The sequence below is a fragment of the Chiloscyllium punctatum genome, chromosome 12, assembly GCF_047496795.1.
Source record: "Chiloscyllium punctatum isolate Juve2018m chromosome 12, sChiPun1.3, whole genome shotgun sequence".
Taxonomy (NCBI): domain Eukaryota; kingdom Metazoa; phylum Chordata; class Chondrichthyes; order Orectolobiformes; family Hemiscylliidae; genus Chiloscyllium; species Chiloscyllium punctatum.
The window spans coordinates 47,351,651-47,378,416 of NC_092750.1; the positions used below are offsets into that span (position 1 = coordinate 47,351,651).

The 26,766-nt window shown below is 39.9% G+C and overlaps 1 protein-coding gene across 5 annotated transcripts in view; it reads right to left on the minus strand.

Annotated features, from left to right (window-relative positions):
• Window positions 1-26,766, minus strand: part of tafa4b (TAFA chemokine like family member 4b) — a 351,844-nt gene that overhangs the window by 305,649 nt on the left and 19,429 nt on the right. For all 5 annotated transcript variants that reach the window (XM_072582514.1, XM_072582513.1, XM_072582511.1 and 2 more), the window contains exons 2-3: window positions 8,926-9,039; window positions 1,036-1,151 (exon numbers count right to left, since the gene is read on the minus strand). In XM_072582514.1, the coding sequence (XP_072438615.1) occupies window positions 1,036-1,150 (115 nt within the window). In that variant the 5' untranslated portion in view covers window position 1,151; window positions 8,926-9,039. The remainder of the gene's footprint in view (window positions 1-1,035; window positions 1,152-8,925; window positions 9,040-26,766) is intronic.

Genomic DNA, 26,766 nt, shown 5'->3' on the forward strand with positions numbered 1-26,766 from the left:
GAAAAATTCAAAATCCCAGGTAATAGTCAACTTGAGCTCCGGAATTGGCACAGCCCTGCTCCGGATAACCTCCACTCCAGGTATCCCTGAGGTCTGCACAATCAGCTAGTTAAGACACCACATTCCTTATGAGGGGCTTATGCCCACTCCTTGGATACTGCCTGACCTGCTGTGTTTTTCCAGCACCACACTTTTTGACACTGAACTCCAGCGTCTACAGTCCTCACTTTCTCCCAGTTCAGATACCTCCACCAACACCCCCACCTCCCCCAGTCAGCATAAATATAACTATTTTTCAACTGCACTCGAAAAGTGAACTCTGTTTTTCTCTTCATGAATACTCCCAGACTTGCTGAGTTCCTTCAGCACTTTTTGTTTGTGTTCCAGCATTTCAAATCTATCCTGGTCTAGAGTCGCTGAAGTTAAAAAGTCCTTTTGATGATGGCTGCAAAAATACACACACGCGCGCGAACAATACAACTCTAAAAGGTGACCAAACCAATTTCTCACCAGAACTCAGTACATGGGCTAATGTTACCTGTTCTCTCCTTACAAATCAGCAGTTTCAAAATGAATGAGCTGAAAATGGAGATTCCAGGAAAGTTTCCTTTCATCCCAGGATTGCACTATTAAGATTCCATACTTCAGTTCCCTATAGTATTTGCAAAATTCTTAACCTTGAGCGCTGTGTCATCTAACTACCACATGAATAATCCCTCCTTTTCAACTGCATTCAGGTTTGGCATTCCCATCTCTACAAGCCTTGGTATTTCATCTCGGTTTCTCAATCAAAAAGCCATTTTGTTTTACACCACAGAGGCATCATGTTACAAGTATAGAAATTAAAAATCAATATAACCTGGAAAAATAGATTGATTGCTTTCATTCAGCAGATACAAACTGCAATACCATTGAGTACCATTGAGTACACATGACATTTAATGAAGAATAAAAGCATTCTCAAATGTCTGTTTGGTTTATGATATGCAGTCACATGAAACTCAGCCTAAGTATCCAGTGAGAGTCATTGCTTACCTGAGTGTCCCCTTGAGTGGTGGCTGGAGGCAGACAGCAACTTACAGCAAAGCATTAACATGGAGACGAGCAGCAGCCAGTGAGTGAGGAGCATCGATTTTGCACAGAACCTCATCCTTGCAGAGAGAATAAAAACACGAGTAGTGAAAAACAACTCGTGGTCATTTGGAAACTGATAAGCAGCATTTGAAATATTAACGGGGACATTGAGAAACCATTCAGACAATGCATAGTATATATGATACCTTTTCGCCCACTAATGTACCTCTCTGATGGTGCAGAAAAGGCTAGGCAGTTAACTGTGACTTGCACTAGCCCGGCATGTATTGGGCTCACACCCATTAATCTTCACAGGGCAAGTCAGCACAGTGGCTCAGTGGTTAGCACTACTGCCTCACAGTGTCAAGGACCCGGGTTCAATTCCACCCTCAGGCAACTGTCCGTTTGGAGTTTGCACATTCTCCCCACGTCTGCGTGGGTTTCTTCCCACAGTCCAAAAATGTGCAGATTAGGTGGATTAGCCATGCTAAAGTGCCTGTGGTGTCCAGGAATGTACAGGCTAGATGGATTAGCTGTGGGAATTCCAGGGATAGGGTAGGCCATGGGTCTGGGTGGAATGCTCCTCAGATGGTCACTGTGGACTCAGTGGGTTGAATGGCCTACTTCCATGCTGTAGGGTTCCTATGATTCTAAGTCCCTCCTCCTTTAGAATCATATCATCAGGAAAAACATCTTCCCTCTGCTCTCTAGTTTATCAACAGGAAGGGGGAAGAAATCCATTCTGTGCTTTCTGGCACACTGGTTAAAGAAAGGCACCAGCCTGGCAGTTACTGGCCCTCCATTAATAGGCCTTCAGGAGGCTGAAGAACAGAGGAGAATGTGTGTTATGTAGACCTTAAAAATGAAAGGAACTGTATAAATCAGCCTATGGAATGATGGCATTAAAGACTTTATTAACTTCCAATGAATTACAAAAATTGGCATACTTATTGGTTGATGATGCATTAGCAATTACGTAGTACTTATGAATGTATATGTGGACATTCTCTAACTACTATAACCATATACTTTATTGGCATCAGGTATGAAAAAATTGGAGGAGTATGATTATTTCTTGTTCAATTATTAGGATCATCTTATGATTAATCAGGGAGAATGTGTTAGAACCTGGCTGGCGACTAAATGTGGGTGGTATTTAGGTAACGGATAGTTTTAAAGTTGGCAGTGGGTAGCAATCAATTAATCATTATAAATACTACCATTTTCAATGCAGCAATTTTAATATATGTTGAATTTTGTTGATGAAAATCAGTAGCAACCAAATTCAAATGCATAGAACCTCTTCAGATGCTGACATATGTGGCTTACTGGTTTATGCGCACAGGATTGACTGTTGAATTTGTGAGTTGAAAGTGATACGATTCGACACATAAAATGTCATTGTTAGAGTCCTGATTTCAACCAATGGTTTGTAGGTGTTGGCCACTTTTGTCAAAGGTAAAAAAATGGTCTGAGAATTATTTCTGGAATGGACCTAATTCAGTGCATGTCATAGAACAAGTGACCACAAAGCCCTGGGGTATTAATAGATTATTTATACTGCAGGGTTTAAGATAGGGAGTGTAAACATTGAACACTTTTAGTTTGGTTTCGGTTTTAAATAATTAAGAGTTGGAATTTTAGCTTCGAAAACCCAAATAAATGGAAACTTATTTTAAATTATTTCCTTTTGCACAATAATCTTGCTTTATTGTTCAAGAAAATCCATGACCTTGTGTCTCAGTGAATGACCACCAAGTTAACTAAAACATCTATAATGATAGATTTCACTTTGTGATCTAATATGCCCAGTAACAGCATTAGATGGGATGGTTATGCTTGTTAGGTATTGTGACAGCTGAAAATGATAATACAACAGAGGAAATCCTGGATTTTAGCAGCAAATGTTTCAAATCAGCTGCATCTGCCAGCAACCAGTCAAAGAATACTTTCAACCCCACAAAGATAATTATGAAGAATATTTCTTCTTAAGCAGAGGTCCAACCTGTCCCAATCATTATTACTCTCCTCCACCTGACTGAATCTGTATTCACAGTGAACAACTTCAATGTCACTTACTTCCTCAAAATATCAGCTGGTTCAGCTTTCATGCCTGCACAGTTGCCCTTATTAATGTTTAAAATACTAATCTTAACACCAATATTCTTCCTTTCAAACTAGATGCAATATTCAATGATATTGTGATCACTGCTACCTCGGGGTGCCTTCACTCTGAGGTTATTAATTAATTCTATCACATTACACAGTAACAAGTCCAATAGAACCTGTTCTCAAGGTCAGTTCCAAAACTATTCTAAGAAACTATCCTGGAAACATTCCTCATCCAGGCTCCTGCTACCAATCTGATGTTTTCCTGTTTCCCAGTTTTAAAGTTACCCATAATTATCCCCATCCCTTTGTCACTTTTATATCACAAGCCTCAACCGGAAGCTCACTGATGATGTTGTCTAGTACGGAGACGAAATGTCTTCCAGCTCAGCGAGCAAACCTACATCCAGCACTTTTATATTTTATCCTACATTGTGGTTACTGTTAGAGAGTCTGTAGAGCAATCCCACTAGTGACTTCTTCCCACCACTTTTTGTCATCTCCATTCTGGTACATCCTGATTGCCTGAACCAAGGTCATCCCTAATTAACGCATGGATGCTACCACTGATTAACAGTGCTATCCCTGCACATTTATGTAGCTTCTATTTCTCCTTGAATGTCATTTATCTCTCAATATTCAGAATCCCAATCCTTGTCATCCTGAAGCCATGTCTCCGTAATGACTGTCAGATTATATTTAATGTTCCTTCAGTGTTGCTGGGTCAAAATTCCTTGGCTGCCTTCCCTAACAGTACCACTCACAATAAACCTACTGCAGCGATTCAAGAGGGCAGCACACCCTGCCTTTTCAGAGGCACCAGGGGAGGAGCAATAAAAGCTGGCCCAGTCAGTGACACTGGCATCCTATGAACAACATTTTTATAAGGTGTATTATTAATTAATGTGCTGTGATAGATGGCCACACACATTCACAGACAGTGCTTTTCATTTGTCAATTTTTTTTACTTTTGCAACATATTGTTCTCTGTTATATTCCTCGGTTTTCTCTCTTTCTGCCAATGTCTGATCTTCATTTCCTATATTACTATTCTCCTTTCTTATCTTGTCCCTATTCTTTAATATAGTGCACCTTTTTATATGGAGAAGGTGAGGACTGCAGATGCTGGAGATTAGAGTGAAGAGTACGGTGCTGGAAAAGCACAGCAGGTCAGGCAACATCTGAGGAACAGGTGAGTCAACATTTCGGGTAAAAGCCCTTCATCTTAATGTTGACTCTCCTGCTCTTCGGATGCTGCCTGACCTGCTGTGCTTTTCCAGCACCACACTCTCAACATCTTTTTATATATTTTTTTAACTTTATCACCAACGAGGATACTCAGTTAAGGATAGAAAGGACAGTAACTACTTCTTAGAGATACTGTAATGCAGCAAGAAAGACTTCCAAGCAGTTCCAATGAATCCAGTTTCTGACTGCCTGGCACAGAGTCCTATTGTCAGCTGGTCCTCTCAGCAATACTGAGTACCCCCTCAACTAGTGGCTCTCAACTCTCCTGCTCCTCAGTAACTGCCCACTCAATTCTAGCCATCATTCTCTTATCACTCATTCATTCTGCCATTTGATTCATACCTTTATCAGTTCAACTTTACATTCGCCTCAACCCACCACCCCTTCACGCAAGTCTACACAGGCATTACCCAGCCTCTCCTATCATGTTCAGACAGCACACTGTGTGCCCTTTTCTCCCTCAAATTCAAAACTAGTAACATTCTGATTCACTCCGAGTCATATCAGCATTGTGCTCCCACTTCATTCATTTTCCACAGGAATCTTCTCCATTCCCCTTCACCGCCTACAGTGGTTCTCTCACGCTGATACTGTTGTGGGCACAGGATTCTGCTTTATGCTGTATGTGGGATTCCTGAACTCTCAATCTGTCACAAGAATTTCTGTCCAGGAATGTGATAGAATTGCCTGAAGCAGCAACAGCATAAGGTATGAGTCAGAAATAGGCTGATAATCATCACAAACATAGTGTAGAAAATACTGACTCCAAATCGTTGTTTGATATGCACGTGGTTAGCACGATTCTAATCCACAACATAAGTGCAATGTAAAAATCACTTCTACCCAAGCTGTCAAGTGGTTCAGTATAAAGTCAGACAGTTTAACAAGATTCTTGGCATGAAGCAGTGTAGACCCTGCAATGAAAGTAGCAGAGCAGCAATGGCAGGAAAAGGCCAAGACAACCATTGCCAAAATGGCCAAACCATGTTTGGCAGCTGAGTATCAAAGCAGAACAGTCAGAAGAGCATTCTCTTTGGATTCCAGAAAAGTAGTGGTAGATAGCTCACTAGTTAATGCATTTTCAATTGTTATCCAAGGGGGCAACATAGTCTCAATTTTCAATGACTAGTTGTCCTTTCCTCATAGCGTTAAATGCAACAATCTCTCGAAAACGTCAGAACATAATTACTTGGTTTACATAGCTGTTATCACATACATAAGGATCACATGCTTGTGCTGGGTTTTACTCTATTCCATAATAACCAAAGGTAATTTTCACTTTATGCATATGTTTTAAGACAACAAAGAACAATGACTGATAACAGGCTGGCAAACCAGTGCTATTTCAGAATCTACTGCCTTTGCTGTAAAAAGCCAACAGATTCCTTACTCCCCTTCAGAGCAAGCTAACTGTTACCCTATCTTATCAAAGCATGTGTGGCCTAGTTTGCTGACAGCTTCAGACCTAGTTTTCCAAATGTCTTTCCCCGAACCCAGGAGCCATGAATTGAACTAAGATGGACTTTGTCTTAGTTTATTCTTTCTTGGCCATGCCCTCTGTTATTGTGATAGGTGCTGTGGTATGGCAGCTTAAATACTTCTCACTTTTCTTTTGTAAAATATACAAGTGACAATAAATGACTATTCTATTCTAGGACTACATTTGTCTGGAGTCCCAGTTTGCCAAGTTGTATATTAACATTCTGACATCAACATAGGATGAGTAATAAACAATGGCATGCCAATATCACAAGAGCAAATAACAAAGACATATTCTGGTGAAGATGCCAAGAAGGGCAATAAGAAAGATTATCCCATGGCTGAGGGTAGGCTTGATGCCATAAGTTTGTATTCACTGGAGCAATGAGAATTTAGAGATGGCGTAATGCACTTATTTAAAGTTAAAAATCACACCACACCAGGTTATAGTCTAACAGGTTTATTTGGAAGTACAAGCTTTTGGAGTGCTACTCCTTCATCAGTTAGCCAGTGGGGCAGGATCATAGGACGCAGAATTTATCATAAAATATCAAAGTATCGTACACTGAAGTGATGCGTTGAATTTTTGTTTTTCAATACATTGCATTAGTTGTATTACACTATGATCTAGAAGCAGCATATGTAGCTGAGGAGACAATGGATGTGGCTGGCTATCTGGCAGTTTCATTTCTTCCAAAGGGGATCAAATTGTGGAAAAAGATTTCAGTTGAAGATATTGAAGACTAATGCTTTACGATCTTTCAAGAGGGGGATTATGTGGATAAAGTGCATTGGAGATGAGAGGAAATTATTCTGGGGGCTCCTGGGACTTCACTCCTCACTCAGGAAGTATTCATTTTTGAAGTAATTATCATTCTCTGAAGCAGCAACAGGTCGCTAGTTATTTGTCACTTGCAGGAGGTGGAGGCAAGAGATAATTGTGTATGGAGATAAAATGGATGAAGACATGCACTACATGGGCCTGGCAATTTTGTCCCTATCTGGACATGTCACATGAAAAGACAGAGGATCGTGTTATTCAAGCAGTTTCATGTGAGTTGTAACCTGCAGTAGGTCCATCTCAGAACATAGCTACTGTGAATCAAGAGCTAGATCTGTACAAAATAGTCTGCTATGAATGAAAATATCGCAGTCAACTTATACACTATTCAGACAGATCCCCAGATAAACAGAAAGCCCCTGTGTTGAACAAAAGTAAAAAAGACATCATCACAACAGCTCCCGGGAGTAGTGAGCATTCATTCGTATGATGATTTAGGACAAATAAGCTCAGGTTGAGAGCATAGTAATTCATCCTTTAAGACACATAAAGCTGTTGATGTTGAAAGTAGGCATGGCCTTACTGGTCCATGAATCTTGCACCAATGGAGAATCCTGACACCCTGTCAAATTAAAGTGCCAGTTATTTGTACTCTGTGTAGACACTAGTAAGTTGGCAACTCTAGAGAAAGGTACAACTGTGATTTGCAACTTGATGCAGCCATGAACAGCTGTTTGGATTTTGTTTTGGATTTGCACGATATCAGTCTGCCATGAGCTCTGGGTGAAGAGATACTGACAACACAACCTGAAGAGAGAGGAGAAGGTGAGGAAAATGTCAGCTTGATGACAAAGGACAGATGTTGAAGATGAAAAACTTGAATACAGAGGACAGAAGACAAACATAGTGTTCCTCCACACACACACTGATGAAAAGAATTGAAACACACTAGTATGAACTGAGTAGGATGTGAACAATTTTAGCAGAGTTTGAGAGGGGACATGGAAAGAGTACAAATTGGGGTAGACTATATGAATGGAGGAGCGAACTGAGCGGAGACTGGATGGAGAAGAAACACCATGAACTCAGATTGTAAATTCCTGTTGTGAACGAAGAGGACAGGAGGAAGACACAGAAAGAATAATGGAATAATTAACTGTCTGGGCATAAAGGGGAGAAGATTACAAACATGAAGTAGCAGAGTCATAGAGTCATAGAGATGTACAGCATGAAAACAGACCCTTCGGTCCAACTCGTCCATGCTGACCAGATATCCCAACCCAATCTAGTCCCACCTGCCAGCACCCGGCCCATATCCCTCCAAACCCTTCCTAGTTGTATACCCATCCAGATGCCTTTTAAATGATGCAATTGTACCAGCCTCCACCACTTCCTCTGGCAGCCCATTCCACACATGCACCACTCTCTGCATGAAAAAGTTGACTCTTAGGTCTCTTTTATATCTTTCCCCTCTCACCCTAAACCTATGCCCTCTAGTTCTGTTCTACCCCACCCCAGGGAAAAGACCCTGTCTATTTACTCTAACCATGCCCCTCATGTTTTTATAAACCTCTATAAGGTCACCCCTCAGCTTCTGACGCTCCAGAGAAAACAGCCCTGGCCGATTCAAGCTCTCCTTATAGCTCAAATCCTCCAACCCTGGCAACATCCTTGTAAATCTTTTCTGAACCCTCTCAAGTTTCGCAACATCCTTCCAATAGGTGGTTGGAGAATGTGCAACTCTGGCAAGATATAAAAAATAAATTGGTAATCAATTTCAGCACCTGAGTTTTCTAATACATAACTACAACAGCCTCCATTTTCTCCAGAGAATAAAATAAAAATTCTGACATTTTGCCCCAAATATTTCCACTATACAAATCATAGTATGTTAAGTCACGACAAGTCAATATCCTACTGCACTTTCAATGTATTATTTATCATAGGTATATGGTCAGGTGTATTTTTCAGTTGGCTTTTTTTGAGGATTTATCAAGTTTTTTTAAAGTTGTTGATGAACCTTTTTGTTTTGCTTTTCTAGGTTCGCGGGTGGTGTCCCTGATAATGTATCATTACAAAATATGCAGTTTGCTTGTCTGCGAACAGTTCTGGTATTCCACTATCTGTCGACATTGGCAGAGATTTATTTTTAAATTACAAGACTGCAATGCCTTTAAATGGCTGTTTAACATATTTTAAATAATATTTAAGAGCAAAATCATCACATGTCTTACCTTGCTGTTCAGATAAATATCTATTTCACCATATTCTTCATGGGTCCAGATTCCCAGCAGATATACACTAGAAGCATTCCTATATACCTCTGCTCAGCCCCTCTTCATTGAAAGCTGTCAAGAAAAAAAAACAAGTTCTAGACTTCTGTTTGACTTCAAGGGCTACTAAAATCATTGGAAAAAAGTCTGAAATCCACAATTTATGATTAAAACTTAAAATTAACAATATAGCAAAGTGCCACTAATTTCTGAAAACTAGCAGTCTGTTTTCAAAAGCCACTTGACTTAACTAATCTTGTTGATTTTGATTTTAACTCTTTATCGGACTAGATAATGCAGAAGTGGAAAGAGCATTCCAAATGAGAAATGAAGGAAATCATACATATTCCAGTTGAATGGCACCTCTGTCCAAACAATGATAAAATGTCTTTAACAGTGGGTCTGTGGTATAACTGTAAGGACCTTTGATAAATTAGGACTCATTTTAACCTAGGACTAACTTATAGTCATAGAGTCATAGAGCTGTACAGCACAGAAACAGACCATTCAGTCCAACTCATCAATGCCGACCAGATATCCTAAATTAGTGTAGTACCATTTGCCAGCATTTGGTCTGTATCTAACTACATCAGGCACCTATTAAATTTTATAATCGTACCAGCCACCATCACTTATGAATAGGAAGGGTTTGGAGGGATATGGGCCGGGTGCTGGCAGGTGGGACTAGATTGGGTTGGGATATCTGGTCGGCGTGGATGGGTTGGACCGAAGGGTTTGTTTCCATGCTGTACATCTCTATGACTCTATGACTCTATGGCTTCCTCTGGCAGCTCAATCTATACAAGTACCACCTTCTGCATGAAAACATTGCCCCTTAGGCCCCTTTTATATCTTTTGCCTCTCATCCTAAACCTATGCCCTCTAGTTCTGGGCTCCCCCACCCCAGGGAAAAAACTTTGTCTATTTACCCTATCTATGCCACTCATGATTTTATAAACCTCTATAAATTCATCCCTCAGCCTCAGACACTTTGGGGAAAACAGCCCCAGCCTATTCAGCCTCTCCCTGTAGCTCAACCCTCCAAAACATGTGACAGCATATGAATTGGAAGCTTCCTTTGTTTGCCATTTGAATATATATTCTTGTTTTTCTGTAAAATGAAAAAATTGTAGAATAAAAGACATAATAAAAATTGTAATTTGTGTTCAATTATCCAATGAATGAATATGATTAAATAAAAAAATCAAGAAAACCTCCTGTTCAACCATAATTCCTATGACCTGCTAAATGCACTGATTTTCAACTCTCATTAAGGTTAGGGTCTACATTGTCCCAGCCTCTGTCTAAAATAACTGCAGACTCAGTCATTTGTTTTTCCCTCCGAACATGCTGAAGTCAACTTCCTTACATTGGAGTTCTCAGTTTCAGGTTGACTTCCAACTCTTTAATTTCCTTCAGTCAACATATTACTAAATGTATTTCACAGCTGTTTATGCCCTCTAGCTAAGGAAATTTTATTATAAACGTATGATTTCACTAGTTCAACCATTTGTGAGTCAGTTCCACTGATGCTTGGAGTTCTGCCAGTGCAAACGATTTTCCTATTCCAGTTTACAGAGAGAATAAATCAATACTGGAGCAAAGATTTCCTTTTGCCAAAAGTGTCAATTAATTGTATATCCCTTATAAGAATCTATATGATGCAATTGTCATTGTTATAGCTTTCAAAGGCTCCATTTTCATCTGCTGTTTTCAAACAATCACAGATGAGAAAAGTAGTCAAGAATGTCAATTCAGGAGAATCAACGGGAAGACAAATTCTATAGAAAATCTTGGTCAGGTCATTACAGCAGATCTAAATTTTACTTAGTAGATTGGCAGATCAATTATTTCATTATATTGCCTGTATATTTCATTATACATTTGATGCTAAATGTTTAAAGTGAATTGAAGTCTTTATATTACACTTTGAGTGTGTATAATATCTTTAGCTGCATGTGAAATTTGATTTAATTTATCCATAAGCTGAGGTAAGCAATTTGGGATTTGACACATATGTTATTAAATACAGAATCCAGTTGAAATATTTTTAATTGACAAGGATTCCCTCTTAGAGTAGAATATTTCTGAAATCAAATTTACAGCATTCATAGCCCCACTACTCTGAACTATCTATAAGTTACACATTGAAATATTTAACTAAAGGCAAAGGGCACTGTTCTCGAAAGCTTGTAAATATTAATTAGAAAGAGTAGCATCATTGTTGTCAACTCATGCCCTGTAGCTCCACAGTTTCAGAGATCTATTCCATTGGCAAAAGAAGCAGAAAGAGAAGAGTTCCTCTCCCATTTGACTTTCACATTTTTATTTATTCATGTAGGATTTCAAACTCACCTATCTACTAACTTGTTCTCTCTGTACAGCAAGATGACTTTTTTTTCTCCCAGTTAGACAACAAAGTTTGCTTTGTTTGATCAGGGACAGTGCAAATGGCCAAGAACTTCAATCAAATCTCAGTTGAGTCTAAAAAATATGCTCCATGAACAGGGAGAAACCTCCGGTGCAAATAATGATGAAGGTAAATGAAGATCCCAAGCCCAAGCCTCAGTCTGCAGTGGATCAGGTAACCCCACCCACAACAGTTTGGCTGTGACATTAAGCTAAAATGTTCTTCGTTTGGAGAGGAGGGGAAATAAAAATGAAGTGGGTCAGTTGTATAACTGCAATAAGCATTGATAATCTCAGACTAACTTTAACCTAGGACCAACTTACAGTCATAGAGCTGTAGAGCACAGAAACAGACCCTTCAGTCAAATCATCCATGCTGACCAGATATCCTAAATTAATCGAGTCCCTTTTGCCAGCATTTGGTCCATATCCCTCTAAACTTTCCTTTTCATATACCCATCCAGACGCCATTTAAATTGTAAAAGGCTCCACCACTTCCTCTGGCAGCTCATTCTATACATGCACCACCCTCTGCATGAAGAGGGTCACCATTCCTTAATACTTATCCAATTCATTCTGGATGGAGCAGCAGCAACAAAAGGCATCTCACCCATGTTTCACCATTGTACCTATGGATTCACATACTTTTCATCTAATGCTTTTCGATGCTTCACAAAGTGGTACCTTCTACAACCTGATGGGCTTTTGCCGTTATATTGTAAATAACTGTGGATCTCTGGACCCTTTATCATCCCCTCTGTAACTGCAGTATCAGTGGTCTTCTCCCCTTTCTCCAATTCTTTAGTTTCCAGTTCTGAGGCAGAGTGATATACTGTTTGTTTTCTTTACATATGTTGAATGGCGAGATGTGCATTTACAGTAATCTGCTTTATTTTGGAAATGCATAGAATGTGATTTTAAAGTTGTGGCATCATTATTCTCTTCCTTGGAAAACTAGTTCAATCAATCAGATTCCAGGTTCTTTAAGGAACAAGCAATGTTTTGGGTGCAGACTCCATTTCAACCACGGAGGGGAGGTGGGGGGGTGGGTCTTTTCCAATTGCAGCCATGTAACAAAAGCTGTCTTTTGAAAGATCATACAAATAGATTAAAGAACAGAGAGCAAGGTCAAGCTCAAAACAAAATCAAAGAGACAAAATGAAGAGTAGCAAAGATCAAAGATACAGAAAATTTACCATAAATGACACCAAAAAGAGATGTACAGATAATATATTAAATGTTATGACAGAGGTATTTATAAGTTAGGCTCGCTGTAAGTGTAACTTGCATTCTGCAACTCTTTCACAGCTAAATTCTCAACAAATTCACTTTGTTGATTGGGGCTCAAAGTAAAACAAAATCATATGAGAACAGAAGTTGGAAGAACAATGCAGATGAAAGAGCAGAAAAGTTATTACAAAATTGTCAATGACAAAATGGCTGATGTCTTATGAATTCTGAACAGCTAATTTAGAAACATATCACTAAAAGCAATCAAATTATTTTGGTTTTTGAAAAGTTTCATCTAGTCTACTCTGTTGTGGAAAATTCTGTCCTCAAAATAAGATTTTTGATGAAAAAAAATCAAAAAGTTATAATGTGGTTAAATTTACCCATTGAGTTTTGCATTTTTTATTTGCAATAAAATTTTCCATGAAGCCACCAGGCTGTCACAAAATCTAAGCTCTGATTGGAGATATAATCCTTGAACATTGAGGGAAGTTATCAACCATATTTGTAGATTCTGAGTATATGAAGATAAAAGAATTCTTAAACATATATCATAAAGAGAGAGTTTGTGCTCATCCTGTAACTGTGTCAGTTACTTTTTCAATGCAACTAGATGATTGAACTCTCAAAACTTCTAATGCAGACAAGGTTCACATTTAAAAGATTATTAAGTGCTCATTACCATTCATTGTTCATTTTATTGTCTTATATTGGCACGACTTAAGACCACTCTCAACAAGACGTTCATGCTCCCACCCACACCCACCCTCACAAACTCACATCCATACCCTAAAGTACTTCACAACTTCTACACTAATCTCCCAAGGCTGCTGAATCCTAAGCCTCCCTCTCCTGCCATCAGCCAGCAGATTTCTACCTCCAAGTACTTCCTAATGCCAGGATTTTTCTTAACAACACTGATATTAGAATTCATGTTAGATAGCAGTTTCAATTAGCAGGCCAAATGTATTAAAAATGTAAGATTTGTACCTTTATTCTCCTCATTAAGTAAGTTAGAATTTACAGCTTTAATGATTAACACCAATCTATATTGTCAACTGGGGGAAAATTGAGTTGATTGTACATCAATTTCCTGATGAAATCCTTGAGCGAAAACAGTAGATTTAGTAAGTGCATTCAGAATCAGAATTGTACATGTCTTAAAGGTGGACTACTTTATTCGCCATCTAGACTCCCTCTGCTGGTACATGTGCATGTAATAGCCTGAAGTGAACAAAATGTACAATGTAGTTTTCAATAAGCTTTGTTATTCCAGTTTTTCAGTGAAACATAGCATGTTTCAATAGTTTGTTTCCTAAAGTCTAAGCAATAAACTTAAGCAAACAAGAACATAAAGTTTCATAATAACTTTTCTATTAATTTAGCAATGCTCATAGTCATTTACTATGAAATTTTAAAAAATTGTTTACCAAAGGGGTGGCACAATGGCTCAGTGGTTAGCACTGCTGCCTCACAGCACCAGCATCCCAGGTTTGATTCCAGCCTTGGGCGACTTTGCACATTCTCTCCATGTCTGTGTGGATTTCCTCCAGAAACTCTGGTTTCGTCCCACAGTCCAAAGATGTGCAGGTCAGGTGAATTGGTCATTTAAAATTGCCCATAGTGTTAGGTGCATTTGTCAAAGGGGAACAGATCTGGATGGGTTACCCTTCAGAGGGTCAGTGTGGATTTGTTGGGCCGAAGGGCCTGTTTCCACATTGTAGGGAATCTAATCTAATCTAACTGAAAATCATTCACTTTGTAAAATAAACACTTAAGTATGTTGGACCTTTTTCTCTCATGAGTGGATATCATCTAACCTCAGGTTTGGTGTCATTTAACTCACATTTGTCATTTAATGTCAATATCGGACTCAATGCTGATGAAAAAGTGTATTTAGTGCTTTGAAGAATGATGGTTTACAAATTGTACTTAGCAGTGATCATTGGTCCTTTTGCGTTGATCACAAAAAATAGCTGGATGTCACCTCATGTTTGCTTCCCAGTATTAGTATTGCATTATCAAGCACCTTATTTCTTGGTTTCACTGATGTAGTTCAGAATTTCATGTTTTGCTCTGTATTTACTTTTATTCAGTACTTCAGTTCACAATCACATTCACATAAATGTTAGTTGAAGGGATAAAATTGATTAAGATCGATGGTTAAATGCACACTTATGGTGGGGAATAGACAGATGTAGCTATGAACATCTTTTCTAAGTATGGTGGGAAACATAGGTATGCTGAGATTTGTAGCCACTTCTGTGGGAACCTAAAACACAATCGGAAATTGCTGGAAACAACAGTCACTGCACCCAAATTTTTAGCTCTGATTTCTTCCCACAGATGCTGCCAGACTTCCTGAGATATTCCAGCAATATCGGTTTTTGTTTCAGATTTCTAGCATCCAGAGTTCTTTTGATTTTTTTCGTCTGTGGGAGCCTAGTTAAGAATGGAAGTTGTTAAACTTAATTACCATCACACAGCAGAGTAACTCCATTAAAGAGATAAGGAAGCAGTCAAGAGAGAATGTAAAGCCACAGTGATAACAATGCTTCACTTGGTTAATGAGAACATGAAAAGTGACATCTGCGATATAGCCGTGTTCATTGATAAGGCTGTGATGTAAATGCTAAGATATTCAATGACAAGCAAACTGCAAAATATTGTCATGAAATAAGAGTGTTAAGACTGTAAACTGTCATGCTGACTGTTTCTGAAAGGGGCACTGGTGGATTTTATTTTAAACAATAAGTCTCCAGTATATAATTGAATAAAGTTATTGTGCCCAAGACTCGAAATGGCTGTTTTTAATACACATGATTATTAGCTCCACAAAGCAATTCAAAAACGTATGAGCATACAGGATGTGCATGAATGCATATAGCTGGAGGCTCTACAGTAGATGAGTGAGGAGTCATGCTGTAATTGGCAAGCAAGTGAGACAATGCTTGCTTCCATGACTAGCTCTCAGCTGTAACCATAAATTATGTTTCTCAATGTACATTTAATTCCTTTGACTTTTCCATCAGCTCTTGGTCATTGATGAAAGAAACTAGATAGTTTGCATGGTTACTGAACTCATCATTGTTGAATGAAAATACATTGTCACTTACCACCATTTGAAGAATCTAAATATAACAAAAATCTAGTCATACTTTGAGATGACTGCTTTCCTTGAAATATAACTATTTCTACGACTAGGAATTGGCATTAGCCGTCAGTGACAACAAGTGGTGTTCAATGCTGTGCAAATCTGCAAACTCAATGCTGACTTCAATCCATGACCCTGGAGGTTATTCAGACATCATGAGAGAATCGTGAAGATTTGACATTGTGGTTGCTTGACACTGCAAAACGTATTGATTTTCTGCTTTACTATGTGGTCAATTCCTGGGACTCATAGCTTTTCCTGAAGGAGTTGCTTGGTTTTGACAATTCCCTTATGTTCATCACGAGTTGTATCTACAACAGATGAGTATAGAATGACAATACAGTTCCTGCACAACATGAGGTCAGACATGGTTGAAATAGTGAGCATATTTCAAATATTGCGAAGACCTTGTAGTGCATGAATGATTTGATTCATAGAACCTCTACTGATCCTTTCTTTCCAGTTTTATGACTCCACGGCCGTCATACGTATTTGTATCAGCTCATCTTGCTTTTTTGCTACTTGGCATCCGCTAGTTTAGTAATTTTGGCACCTTTTTAGACTTATACTGTTGAGATGTTGATCAGTAATATTTCTCTTCATGACTTGAATTGACTATAAGGAATAGGTGCCACAAAAGATAGACCTCAGGACCGAGCTTGCCTGACTAATACTTGTACTCCTGCAGTACCTTAAGTATCCAACATTTAATTTGAGCTGGAGATTTGCTGTGAGGATTATTAAACAACTTTATTAGTGTCATTAATCAAAAATTATTTCAAAGTCACGTCATACTAGCAGAGATAAAAGCAGAAGATATAACATGTAAATGAGAGTGTTTCTCTCACAGTTTATGAATCACATTTTTTTAACAGGCATGAGCAATCAGCTTACTACTACAATGATGGATGGATGGATGGATGGATGGACAGACAGACAAATATGTGCCCACAGGATCGAAATCTTTATTTTATTGAACTTGCCTTTGTTCAGGCTAGGTAATATTCTATGAGATATTGTGCATGTAGTGCATGTAGATGCATGTAGTGTGTAGCTGAAGTTCATTTTCAGTATGATCACAGGCTTGAATATTAGTATTGATGTTCAACATGCCTTTAAGACCTTGAAGTATAAGAGCATTCTCCACCATGAGTGGAGAACGCTAAACGATATCTCTATTTTTCTGTAAGCTCAATTTGATGGTAATGTTCACCGAGACCAAGTTTAGTGAAGTGTTCAGCACTATTCACTTCCTCTATCAGGGTCAAGTGTCTTTCTCATTGTATGGCATTGCTTGGTGATCGGATTATCACGACGGATTCTAACCTGTTTCTCCTTCTTGGGTTACTTGATGATTTGTATGAGTGACAGCCAAGATGAAGGTTCATCCCCAGCTTTCAATATTTTCACAGTAAGCACTAAAGTTCGAACATGAAAATCTCTTCCTCACCATTGATGCATAACTCAGGCACATTAAGACCTGAAACTGCTTGCACGTAACTCCTTTCTGTTTGCCGATTTCAATGAAGCTATCAAGAATGCTATTGAGATGAGTAAGATTCTTATGCATAACTGTAATCACATGCAGTTTTGTTGTTGTGTGGAAACTGATAAGTGGCACATTCTCTAGAATACAGCCTTCAATTCAGTGTCATTGAATAAGACTGAAACTCCAAGTTCTCAAGAACCTTCTGTGGTTTGTTGTAAGGAAAACATTTCTTTTTCTCTGATTTGCTGCAAAATGTATTAAACATTTTGCTCCACATGATGCTGCCAGATGCTCCTGCACCTAAGAGAGCATTTACTTCCAAACAGACAATAGTGACTGATGTGGTTGCTATTTCTGAAAGAGGGTACAAATGTATTTTCAAAGTCATCTGCTTGCACATTCTCTCCCTCTTTTGTTGTTACTCACATGTGCCATACATCTCTGCTGGTGTTGTTATTTCACAGTTGATTTTGCTGATGACCAACAAATACATGCGAAGTGTTTGGGTTTTCCACTAATTTTACATTAAGTTTCCCAGCAGATCAGCATTTTAGCAATTACCATAAAATCGTGCTTTCAACAAGTCAGAACTCTGTTTGAAAGACTACTGTTATTGCCTGGCACATGAACAATGAATTTTGAAGTGAGCTTGGAATTTAGTAGCCATGATGTGGGGGTGTCAGTGTTGGACTGGGGTGGACAAAGTTAAAAATCATACAACACCAGGTTATAGTCCATGGAAGCATGAGCTTTCAGAGCACTGCTACCTGACAAAGGAGTGACACTCCAAAAGCTTGTACTTCCAAATAAACCCAGGAGAAAGTGAGGACTACAGAAGCTGGAGATCAGAGTCGAAAAGTGTGGCACTGGTAAAGCATAGCCAGTCAGACAGCATCCGAGGAGCAAGAATGAAGGGCTTATGTCTAAAACATTGACTCTCCTGCTCCTCGGATGCTGCCTGACTTGCTGTGCTTTTCCAGTGCTGCACTTTTCAATTCCAAATAAACCTGTTGGACTATAACCTGGAGTTGTGTGATTTTAACTTTGGAATTTAGTAGTTACTGCCCTCAACTTCAGTGGCTCTGGAATCTGAAAGTGATAACTATCTTTCCAAATCCAGCAGTCCTGACAGCTTTTTGTCTTTCTCAAGAGCTGTCAGTTGGCTATAGACAAAATTTTGATTATTTGTGTTGTGATTTCCCGCTCAACATGTTTAACAGCTAAGTCACATTTCGTGAGCTGCCGAAATTGCATTCAATACTGATAGGTTGTATCATTTGGTTCTTGCATAAAATGTCAGAAGATATTGCTTGTGTGTACTGTGTATTCCCTGGCCATGAAATGGGTTGTTAGTACTTTTTTTTGCTGAGTTATTGTCATTTTTGTCTTAGGCAGGTGTTACTGTTTGGCAAGTGCTATTTGATCACACTGATGACACCACCCTCTATCAGTTTATTGTTTAGTTTATTGTCTCTGCCTCAGCAGAATCTTAGGCCATTAATTGGCTGGTTTGGACGTGTTCCTGTTTATGTGTATAGTATACCTGGACAATTTTACATATTTTTCACCTTGGAATAGATGCCGCTGATGTTGCTATTACTGAAGCAGCTTGGCTCAGAGGGCAGCTCAGCCAATTTCACCCCGTATGATGTCAAGAAAAATTGAAAGCACTGGGAAAATGCAAATGCAATGAGCCGTGACAACATTCTGACAATAGTACTGAAGACGTGTGGCCAGAACTTGCTGCACCTCTAGCTAAAGCTGTTACAACATTGGCATCCAATCAACCATGTGAAAACTTGTCCAGGTTTGTCCTGTACACAAAAAGCAGGGAAAATCTAACCCAGCCAATCACCAACCCATTAGTATTCTCTTGACCATCAGTAAAGTGATGGAAGTGCTACCTGCGCTATCAAGCAGCATCTGCTCAGCAATAACCTGCTCAGTGATGCCCAGTTTGGGTTCCACCAGGTCCACTCAGCTTCTGACTGCATTATAACTTTGGTTCAAACATGGACAAAGAGCTGAATTCCACAGGTGAGGTGAGAATGACAGCTCATGGAGGTAGCAAGTGACCAAGTGTGGCATCAAGGACACCTAACAAAACTGGAGTCAACAGGAGTTATGTGGAAAACTCTTCGCTGGTCAGAGTCATACCTGACAATCCGGAGATGGCTGTAATTGTTGGAGAGCAGTTATTTCAGCTCGAGGCAATCTCTGCAGGACTTCAGCTCCTTCATCACTGATCTTTCCTCCATCCAAAGGTCAGGAGTTGAGATGTTCATTGATGACTGCAAAATGTTCAACAGCATTCATGACTCCTCGATACTGAAGCAGTCCATGTTCAAATGCAGCAAGACCCAGACAATATTCAGGTTTGGGTTGACAAGTGGCAAGTGAGATTCATCTCACACAAGCTCCAGTCAATAATCATCTCCAACATGAGGGAATTTTACCATCATCCTCTGATATTTAATAGCATTATCACTGCTGAATCTTCTACTATCAATATCCTGGGAGTCACCTTTGAACAGAAACTGAAGTGGACGTGCCACACAAGTACTGTGGCTATAAGATCGGGTCAGAGGTTCAGAATCCTGCTGCAGGTAGTTTACCTCTGGACTCCCAATAGCCTGTCCACCATCAATAAGGCACAAGTCAGGAGTTTAATGGAATACTCCCAATTTTCCTGCATGAGTGCAGCTCCAACAAGGTGCTAACATTATCCAGGACAAAACAGCCCACTTGATTGGCACCACATCCATAAACATTCAGTACTTCCACCACCAATGTTCATTAGCAACAGCATCTACCATCCACAATACATACAATAGTAATTCACCAAAGCTCCTTATACAACACCTTCAAAAGCCTGGGCCACTACCATCTAGAAAGACAAGGGCAGCAGATACATGGGAACACCACCACTTGCAAATTCCTCTTCAAGTCACTTACTATCCTGACTTCTTATTATATCACTGTTGTTGAGTCAAAGTCTTGGAACCCCCTCCCTAACAGCATTGTGGGTGTACCTAAACCAAATAGATTGCAGTGGTTCAAGAAAGCAACTCACCACCATTTTCTCAAGGGCATCTAGAGATGGGAAATAAATACAAAGCCCACTTCCCATGAATGAGTATCTTCTTATTCTTCACCTACCAGAGTGGAGAAGTAAAATTTTGTCCTTTTGCCATCTGTGATCATTAAACTTACCGTTGAGCTTTTGGAGAGTTGCTGCTACTTTGCCCAACATGAGAATACAAATGAGGGCTCCAAATACACATCAAAACATGGTAGACTGGGCATAGGCACATCAACCTGATGTGAAATGCAGCAGTGCTGTGTGAACAAGAATCCAGGTTCATGTCTTTTAAAAGTAAAGCTTCTCTGTAAAGATCCAAGGTTAACTTTATTTTTGATTTAAAATACTTTTGTGAGATCTGCACGTATCTGTGCACTACCCTCCAAAGGTTGCATTCCTGAAAGAAATACTTCATATTTTCACCCTTTCCATCAGCTTTGTGAAGTCCTGGAGGAGAAACAGCAAGGTTCAGGAAGAAGCATTTGGAATCAGTATTATTTTTTTCGAACTCCTTTATTCATCCTCTGGACTCCCTCTCCTGGTACGTGTGGGTAAGGTCATCCTAAACAGACAAAGCACACAATGCAATTTTCAACTCACTATACTGTATCAAGTCAAGACGTTCTAGCTGCTCGAATGGCTATGGTTGTGTTACTTTCTGTCTTTTGAGGTGACAGGACAATGTCATGTACAAGACAGATATTCTTCCCACTTAACAATATAGGTTGGGATTAATTGTTAAAGCAGTGTTCACTTGTCCAGACAAAGAGCAGAACAAAGATGCAGGTTCCAGTTTATAAGAGATATGGCCTGCTTTATGGAAACCACTATTTAACACGACCAGGAATAGCAGTGCTGAATAGAAAAGCTTGAACTGTACCCTGTGGTATTTAACTGTAATTGTGAATGTTTTCTCAGTTCCAAGCTAAATTGGGAGCATTCTGAAAGAGTCCAATTATGGTTTAACAAGAAATGTTAAGCGAAGGAAATTTTCACGTAATTGCATAATGGCAGCCTGGCAAATTCTATTTCTGGGTAAGGCATCATCCATTCTCTCAGTTCCCTAAATGTTATATTACAAAACTCATCAATGCCATGCCAGAAGTTATCCATACACTGTCACATCCTGCCCCACCCAACCCCAGTCTCCACACCCCATAGAATCGCCTGCTGCATTTTATAACCTTCATTCAGAAACATGAAAGAATGCCACTTGTTTGATCTTTTAACTGATGATGGTATGTGATACAGAAAGCTAAGATTATAGACAGAGTCATAGAGATGTACAGCACAGAAGCAGACCCTTTGGTCCAACTCGTCCATACTGACCAGATATCTCAGCCCAATCTAGTCCCACCTGCCAGAACCCAGCCCATATCCCTCCAAACCCTTCCTATTCATATACCTAGCCAGATGCCTTTTAAAAGTTGCAATCATACAAGCCTCCACCACATCCTCTGGCAGCTCATTCCATACATGTATCACCCTCTGTGGGAAAAAAATCGCCCCTTAGGTCTGTTTTAGATCTTTCCCCTCTCACATAAACCTATGCCCTCTAAGTCTGGACTCCCGCACCCCAGGGAAGAGACTTTGTCTATTTATCCAATCCATGCCCCTCATGATTTTATAAACCTCTATAAGGTCACCGCTCAGCCTCCAATTCTAAAGGGAAAACAGCCCCAGCTTTTTCAACCTCTCCCTATTGTTCAAATCCTCCAACCCTGACAACATCCTTGTAAATCTTTTCTGAACCCTTTCAAGTTTCATAACAGCAAGGTGGGGCAGCATGGTGGCTCAGTGGTTAGTACTGCTGCCTCACAGCACCAGGGACCCAGGTTCGATTCCAGCCTCGGATGACTGTCTGTGTGGAGTTTGCACATTCTCCCCGTGCCTGCGTGGGTTTCCTCCGGGTGCTCTGGTTTCCTCCCACAGTCCAAAAATGTACAGGTCAGGTGAACTGGCCATGCTAAATTGCCCATAGTGTTAGGTGCATTAGTCAGGGGTAAATATAAGGTAGGGGAATGAGTCTGGGTGGGTTATTCTTCGGATGGACGCTGTGGGCTTGTTGGGCTGAAGCGCCTGTTTCCACACTGCAGAGAATCTAATCTAATCTAACCTAATCTAAAACATCCTTCCAGAATTGCACGTAATATTCCAAAAGTGGCCTAACCAATGTTCTGTACAGCCGCAACAAGACCTCCTAACTCCTATACTCAATGTTCTGACCAATACAGGAAAGCAAACCAAACATCTTCACCATGATCCTATCTGTCTGCAACTCTATTTTCAAGTAGCTATGAACCTGCACTCCAAGGTCTCTTTGTTCAGCAACACTCCCTAGGACCTTAGCATTAAGTGTTTAAGTCCTGCTAAGATTTGCTTTCCCAAAATGCAGCACCTCGCAATTATCTAAATTAAACTCCATCTGCCACTTCTCAGCCCATTGGTAAATCTGATCAAGATTCTATTGTAATCTAAGATAACTCTCTTCGCTGTCCACGACACCTCCAATTTTGGTGTCATCTGCAAACTTACTAACTATACCTCTTAAGCTCACATCCAAATCATTTATATAAATGATGAAAAGTAGAGGACCCAGCACCGATCCTTGTGGCACTCCACTGGTCAGAGGCCTCCAGTCTGAAAAACAACCCATCACCACCACCCTCTGTCTTCTATCTTTGAGCCAGTTCTGTATCCAAATGGCTAGTTCCCCCTGTATTCCATGAGATCTAACCTTGCTAACCAGTCTCCCATGGGGAACCTTATCGAACGCCTTACTGAAATCCATATAGATCATATCCACTGTTCTGCCCTCATCATCCTCTTTGTTACTTCTTCAAAAAACTCAATCAAGTTTGTGAGACATGATTTCCCATGCGCAAAGCCATGTTGACTATCCCTAATCAGTCCTTGCCTTTCCAAATACATGTACATCCTGTCCCTCAGGATTCCCTTCAACAACTTTTCCATGACCGACGTCAGGCTCACTGGTCTATAATTCCCTGGCTTGTCCTTACCACCCTTCTTAAACAGTGGCACCACGTTAACCAGCCTCCAGTCTTCCGGCACCTCACCTGTGACTATTGATTATGCAAATATCTCAGCAAGGGGCCCAGCAATCACTTCCCTAGCTTCCCACAGAGTTCTAAGGTACACCTGATCAGGTCCTGTGAGTTTATCCACTTTTATGTGTTTGAAGACATCCAGCACTTCCTCCTCTGTATTATGGACAATTTTCAAGACGACACCACCCATTTCCCTACATTCTGTATCTTCCATATCCTTTTCCACAGTAAACACTGATGCAAAATACTCATTTAGTATTTCCCCCATCTCCTGCGGCTCTACACAAAGGCCAACTTGCTGATTTTTGAGGGGCCCTATTCTCTCCCTAGTTACCCTTTGTCCTTAATGCAGTTGTAAAAACCCTTTGGATTCTCCTTAACTCTATTTGCCAAATCTATCTCATGTCCCCTTTATGCCCTTCCCATTTCACTCTTAAGTATACTCTTGCTGCCTTTATACTCTTCTCAGGATTCACTCGATCAGCCTTGTCTATACCTGACATATGCTTCCTTCTTTTTCTTAACCAAACCCTCAATTTCTTCAGTCATCCAGCATTCCCTATACCTACCTGCCTTTCCCTTCACCCTAACAGGAATATACTTTCCCTGGATTCTTGTTATCTCATTCCTGAAGACTTCTCATTTTCCAGCTGTCCCTTTACCTGCGAACATCTGCCCCCAATCAGCTTTTGAAAGTTCTTGCCTAATACTGTCAAAATTAGTCTTCCTCTAATTTAGAACTTCAACTTTTAGATCTAGTCTATCTTTTTCCATCACTATTTTAAAATCAGTAGAATTATGGTCGCTGGCCCCAAAGTGCTCCCCCACTGACACTTCAGTCACCTGTCCTGCCTTACTTCCCAAAAGTAAGTCAAATTTTGCACCTTCTCTAGTCAGTACATCCACATACTGAATCAGAAAATATTCTTGTACACACTTAACAGATACCTCTCCATCTAAACCCTTCACACTATGGCAATCCCAGTCTATGTTTGGAAAGTTAAAATCCCCTACCATAACCACGCTACTATTCTTATAGATAACTGAGAACTCCTTACAAATCTGTTTCTCAATTTCCCTCTGACTATTACAGAGTCTATAATGCAATCCCAATAAAGTGATTATTCCTTTCTTACTTCTCAGTTCCACCCAAATAATTTCTCTGGATGTATTTCCTCCCCCAGTACAGCTGTAATGCTATCCCTTATCAAAAACGCCACTCCGCCTCCTCTCTTGCCTCCTTTTCTGTCCTTCCTGTAGCGTTTGTATCCGAGAACATTAAACTGCCAGTCCTGTCCATGCCTGAGCGACGTTTCTGTAATTGCTATGATATCCCAGTCAAACATCCCTAACCATGCCCTTAGTTCATCTGCCTTCCCTGTTAGGCTTCTTGCATTGAAATAAATGCAGTTTAATTTATCAGTCCTATTTTGTTCTCTGCCTTGTTCCTGCCTGCCCTGACTGTTTAACTCACTTCTGTTCTCAACTGTACCCGTCTCAGATCGATCTCTTTCCTCACTATCTCCCCGGGTCCCCCCCCCCCCCCCCCCGGACACTCCACTTTACTAGTTTAAATCCTCCCAAGCAGTTCTAGCAAATTTCCCTGCCAGTATATTAGTCCCCTTCCAATTTAGGTGCAAACCGTCCTTCGTGTACAGGTCACTTCTACCCCAAAAGAGATTCCAATGATCCAAAAATATGAATCCTTCTCCCATACACCAGCTCCTCAGCCATGCATTCATCTGCTCTATCCTCCTATTCCTGCCCTCACTAATTTGTAGCACCGGGAGTAATCCAGATATTACTACTCTCGAGGACCTCCTTTTAAATTCCTGCCTATCTCTCTATATTCTCCCTTCAGAATCTCATCCTTTTCCCTTGCTATATCATTGGTTCCATTGTGTACAATGACCTCCTGCTGGTCCCTCTCCCCCTTGAGAACATTCTGCACCCTCTCTGAGACAACCTTGATCCTGGCACCAGGGAGGCAACACACCATTCTGCTTTAACTTTTATTTTAGAAAAACAGTGAAGTCATGGATGGGGGGGGGGGGGGGGGGGGAGCTCACCCTTATCATCAAAAAATATCTACTGATTGGTTTTCCAGTGAGTCACTGTATCCTGGTGACAGCAAAGTGCTGGGAGCATAGTTACTGAAAATGTACTGCAGATTATTTATTATATTCTCAATCAGTGTTGACACTCAAACTCTTAAAAGCTCCATAAACATGAAAGTAATCAGCCTTCTTCCATTATTTACCCCATCTATATGTGAAGTGCTTCATAAAGAATGCTGCTCCATACAGCACAGCAGTTTCATATTCAATACCATTGAGGAAAACTCCAGGAGTAATTTCCCTGCCATTTAACTTTTTTTATAAATTTTTGCTTGGACTAAATAATTTATCAGGTGAAAGAAGACACATTGTTCATCACCAGCTCTGCAGAGGCCTACACTACACACAGTAAAGCCATTTGCTCAATGAAAGTTTACATTAATGAAGTTCCTTCCTTAATCATGATTTCAGTAAAAATACCCTAAAATGTGGCTCTTTTTTTGTGAAAGCATATTTCATTGAACATAGTTCTGTGAATCACAGCAAGCAGCATGACTTGTAAATATTTCCTGGCTGGTTCACTCAAGCTGAGCTTCTTTGAAATATTCAGCCTTCTTTCAAGTAAAATGGTTTTTAATCAAAGCCCAATAATGGGAACACATTCAGCAACCAGGTTCAAAATATTGAAACAGCACATCACTAAATCACTGCCTGATTCCTTGTTGTAATCTCTACATAATTAACATCAGATATAGAAAGAGACTATAATGTTAATTTAGCCATTTGTCAGAAACCAGAGCATTCCTCTATTTCTCCCCATGTCACTGATTGAGCTGCTGTGCACTTTTATATATATTTTCTCCTGGAGAATTTATTGCCTCATTTCACATATTGAACATTGTATAAAAGAGGTGATACAGGAACAAAAGTAAAATACTGCAGCTGCTGTAAACATGAAACAGAAAATGCTAAAAATACGCAGCAAGTCAGGCAGGATCTGTGGTTAAAAAAAAAAGTTTATGTTTCAGGTTATTGATAAAGGGTTCTGATGATGGGTCAGCATCAACCTAAAATATTCACTTTGTTTCTCTCAGCAGATGGCATCTGACTTAGTATTTCCAGTAGTATAGGCAACAGCTAGGGGTGCACACTTCAAATAGGAGTGGCACTCAATGGGGACTCACATGCACAAAATTCAAGATTTCACCTGTAGAATAAAGGAACAGAAAAGCAGAAGCTGCAAGTGCTCTATTTCTTACAGTGTTTCCTTGTGGAGAATCTTTTTTTGGTGGGTGTTAAGGACTAACCAATCA